General features: G+C 55.4%; 1 protein-coding gene across 1 annotated transcript in view; it reads right to left on the bottom strand.

Moving 5' to 3' along the window:
* Positions 1-3,338: 3,338 nt before the first annotated feature.
* STUM (stum, mechanosensory transduction mediator homolog) overlaps positions 3,339-4,383 on the bottom strand; it is a 62,600-nt gene continuing 61,555 nt past the window's right edge. The window contains exon 4 of the mRNA XM_024739198.1: positions 3,339-3,725. Within this exon, the coding sequence (XP_024594966.1) occupies positions 3,691-3,725 (35 nt within the window). The 3' untranslated portion in view covers positions 3,339-3,690. The remainder of the gene's footprint in view (positions 3,726-4,383) is intronic.

The raw sequence follows: 4,383 nt of genomic DNA, 5'->3' as shown, positions 1-4,383 counted from the left end.
GAGCCCCTGGGCGGGGTCCTGCGTGTTGGGACCAGGCAGGTCTGCCTTCCTTCATCAAGGGAGCGCAGGTTTGAGGGCCGCCCAGGATGGTGGCAGCAGGGTGGCACCCTATTACTTCTGAGTGGGCTGGGCACTGCCCCCCGAGAGGACCCTCTCTTGTCGCCTCAGTTCTGACATCTGAAAAACACCCCACCCCCTCCCATCCCTGCACACTGATATCCCCCCCTCCGATTCCCCGGCAGGCTATCAGTAAGGGTCACAGGAGATGAAATGCACCCCACAGTGCCTGGCAAGGGCTCAGCATCTAGAGTCTGCCTTTGTCGTTGGGGCTGACACGTGGGTCCGAGGCAGCAGAGAGAGGGCCTCGTGTCCCTTCCTTACATTCCCTCAAGCGCAGCCCGAGGCTGGCTCCAAGGCCAGGCCTGCTGCTCGTCAGGCAGGGGCTGCGGGAGGGCTCCTGCTTGCAGCCTCAGCGCCACGGCAGGCGGGAGGGGTGCCGGACTGGAGCCGGGAGCCATCCGCCCCTTTGCTCCCCACGGGGACCCCGGCCTTCCCGGCCCGAAGTCTTGGCTTAGGCTCAGATCTTAAGATCCAGGTCAGCTGTGTCCACTGTCCGCAAGACACTCCCAGGCCGCCATGTGGCTGATTCTTGCTCCGGGATCCTGCTCTGGCCCAAGGGAATTGCCACTGTGTTCCAAGTGTCATAATTGGGCTCTGGGAGTATCTCATTCACTGTGCAGTTCTCTGTGTGCCTGTGATCCCTGCCCTGAACACCCGTGGCCTAGGAATGTCCTACGGAATTCTGACTGATAAATGGCTGGACCTGAAATGCACCCTGGGGTTTCTGGACCATTACCCTTTTGCTGTACCACCGAGGTAAGCCCAGATCTGTCAGCAAAGGGCTGTGTGTCAACCAAGCTCTTGCTGGCCAGAGAACCATGCTTTTCAGCCGGCTGGTGTTTCAGAAATTAACTTTGGCCATCTAAAAGCCTGAGCGGCCAGCTCAGGGGACTAACAGTACACCAGCCACTGTTCCTTCTCTAACGATGACGACGATGCTGAGACCATGGTCTCACTCAGAGAGAAGCTATTTTGAGCTGTTCCACCCGCCTGGCAATCCTCATAGACTCATTGTTCAGAAGACGGGCTGGGGTCCTCTTGGTTTCTTCTGCACGTCAGTTACCTGGAAAGGGGCTGCCTCTTGAGGCTGGTGCCTTCTCAAGTTTGGAGAAGCAGCCGCAGGGGAGGGGAGGGTCCGGGGACCGGGGGATAGGAGGGGAGATGTCCTTCCAAGCACACAAACCCTGGCATGAAGCCATCCCACACTGGGACACATGGTGACACTTGTCACTCAAGAAAACTCCACCCGTGTCTGAATGTGTCACTAAACACGAGACAGAAATTGCTCTCTCTTCTCTACCTCCTTAGCAGCCACCCCCGGCCACGCCAGGAAAATAAGATCCCCCCTCTCCCTGTGGGGGCAGTCCCCTCCTGACACCTGTCATCTCTCCGGGGAGTCAAGCAAACTCGGGGGAGCTGTTTGGGGTGACGGGCCGTGGGCTGGAGTTACTTCCCTCAGCTGGAGCTGTTTTTATCTGATTCTAGGGGAGGCTCCGTGCTCTGACGCCGCTTCCTCGAGAGCAGCCAGCCACCAGCCTGTTCTCCTCTTGGCCTGGAGGATGCTGTCTTCACACAGCAGAAGGTTCTGACTTTCTGGATAAAACCAGATCTGAGCCCACACCTTGAAAACACAGAGGCTGCCAAACGTGAAAGGAGCAGCAAAGGCCCAGGTTGGGGCCAGGAAGAAGGAGGGGGAAGAGATAGACACTGCCAGGTGTCCAGAAAGTGCAACCCAGCCCCAGGCAGCTCATCAGAGCTAAGGAGTGGACAGCAGGGTAGGATCAGGCCAAGGAGAGAACCCACCCCTGAGTCAGGGCCAGGGTGGGCTAGGGGAGCAAGTAGCTGGAAGGAATTCTGTCTCTCCCAGGATGCCGGTTTGCTCTCCGGGCCACAGGGACCCTGAGGCCCACTTCCCAGCAGGACTGTAATTAGAAAGCCCAGCGGATGGGGTAGGCGGGCCACTGCCCCAGGTGGAGGGTCGTAGGAACAGAGACTATGCAAGCAGCGGCTCGCAAAGGGGCTCACGGTGGAGCGAGGGACCTGTCCTGTGGCCGGCTCCCCAAGCCTTTGGGGAAAAAGGCCAGACAGGCCACTCGTCCAGCTCTGGCCAAATTCTGACTGAGCCCCTGATGGATAGGAAATGCCCCTTGGAGAGAAACACACCCAATGGCACAAAGTCCAGTCAGGCCAAAAACTTGGCTTTGGGCCAGTCCCACATTTTAGCGATTCCTACATTAGAATGAAAATGCAAAGAAAACAGACATGTAAATGTCCATCTTGTCACTGTCACGAAGGTCTCCCTTCTCTTAATCTCTGATGGATCTTGAATCAGACAGCTTCTGTTGGCTCCCGGCTCTGTAACAATCACTTACAGAGGTGTCTTAAAGGGCCTGACCGTCCCTTTGCAACAGGAGAAATCCCTGTGTAACACCAACAGTATCACCTGAATGCATCTGTTCGCAAGAAGGATTTTCAGAGAGAGGGCCAGCACCCCATACAATTTTGTTTTTTCTTTCTGTTTTTTGCAATCCTAAAACCGCCAAAGCTCTCAAATGGTGACTTTTCTCCCATAGCTTATTTAGTGGCAAAATCTGACCTGTACTGAGGTAAGACTCTTTACAGTTTTATTGATCCTAATTAGTCTGACTATTCACATGTTTCTTTGCAGAAATGGTCACGTGTTTGATGGTGGTGAGCTGTTCCAGACTCTGCCAGGCTGTAAGGAAATGTATGGCAAATATCTCTTATTCTCCTCCTCAGATCTAAAATTTGTCATGTCAGAGACCCATTCGGCCCCAAGGATTTCAGAAAAAGGAGTGTGGACCCCAAATGGTGTTAAGTATAACGGGAAAGGCTGCCCATGCAAACCTGGGTTGGTAAATTAGTGTATGAACATCGGGCAATTCCAGCAGTTTCGCCCCGGGAATGGAGCCACTGCCCTCCTTCCCAGGGAAACAAAGGTCAAACACACCCAGGCCTGGAGATTTCAGGGGCAAGGAGGTGAGGGCTGCGATTAGGTTCAGCAGACACCTGCGGAGATCTGTCCCCCTGACAGCTGAGGGCACAGCAGGCCTTTCCACACTGGGCTGGAGTCTGTCCATCCTCACTCCCGCTGCCCCCAGGAGACCAATCTGGCAGGGGCTGGGGACCTGGAGGAGGTATCCACTGCAGTCCTGCCCCTTGACGAGCCCTGCTCGTCTGGACAGGGCCACTGCTGCCTGGACTGGCGGCCCCTCGCGCCCTCGCAGTGGGCGGTGGGTGACGCGAAGCGGGCCGAGCCGGGGCGCTCCTGCCTCTCTCTAGGCATTCCCATCTCCATCCCACTCCCCACCCAACCCAGATGCTCTGCGTGTCTGCACTACAGGGCTTTCTGGAGCAGCGGGAGGAGCTGGTAGCCCTTAGAGCCTGCTGAGAGAAGCAGATGCGTTTTCAAAATAAATAATATTTTTAAGTCCCCTCTTTCCACTCCAAACCCGGGAAGCGGCAGAAGACAACATGTGAAGACCCTGTGCCCGCCTCTGCCTGACGTGGCCCTCCGGGACACCGGGCTTCTCAGTGGCTCGCCCGGGCTCACAGCTGCTGTGGGATGCCCTGCTCCTTGTAGCCTGTAAGGAAGAAGCAGAGGAGAGATGGTCAGACACCCGGTTCCCGCAGCACTTCTCCAGGCGGTGCCCCCAGACTAGAATATGCTAGAACTTATTCACACAGAGGTGTAAATGACTGCCAAGGTCATTGGCTTTTTTTTTTTTTCATTGGCTTTTAATGGGAAACAAAGGGATGAACGGGGAACAGTGGATCTTTGGGTTTAGTGGGGGATATATGAGAGGAGGGTGTCTGCTGCAGATCTGGTGGGGCTTGGAAGGTTATCACTGTGCTCCTGAATCCCCACCCCTGAAGCTACTGCACAAAAGTGGCCCCAGCAGACTGGCCTGCTGTGATTTCCCAACGCGGAGCCTTGGGAGAAGGTACCGGGCAGGCTTCCCCAAGTGATGGGCATCTGGTTCATGTGGACCGAGAGGAGGAAAGAATTAAAAAGGAAGACAGCGTACACAAGGCAGAAGCCGAGCGTGCGTGCTCCATCAGCTGGACGCCTCGGACACAGGCCAAGGCGACTGATGGCTTCGAGCCTTTAAAGCCTTGGTGATGATTACTAGGACATGGGAAGAAATTGACCACTGTTGATATTAAGGAACTGATGCTGGTTTATTTGAGCATGAAAGGGTATTGTGGGTTTTTTTTTTTTTTTTGAAAACATCTACTGGG

The sequence above is a fragment of the Neophocaena asiaeorientalis genome, unplaced genomic scaffold, assembly GCF_003031525.2.
Source record: "Neophocaena asiaeorientalis asiaeorientalis breed wild unplaced genomic scaffold, Neophocaena_asiaeorientalis_V1.1 scaffold347, whole genome shotgun sequence".
Classification (NCBI taxonomy): Eukaryota; Metazoa; Chordata; class Mammalia; order Artiodactyla; family Phocoenidae; genus Neophocaena; species Neophocaena asiaeorientalis.
This window is presented reverse-complemented; position numbering and strand designations above follow the sequence as displayed.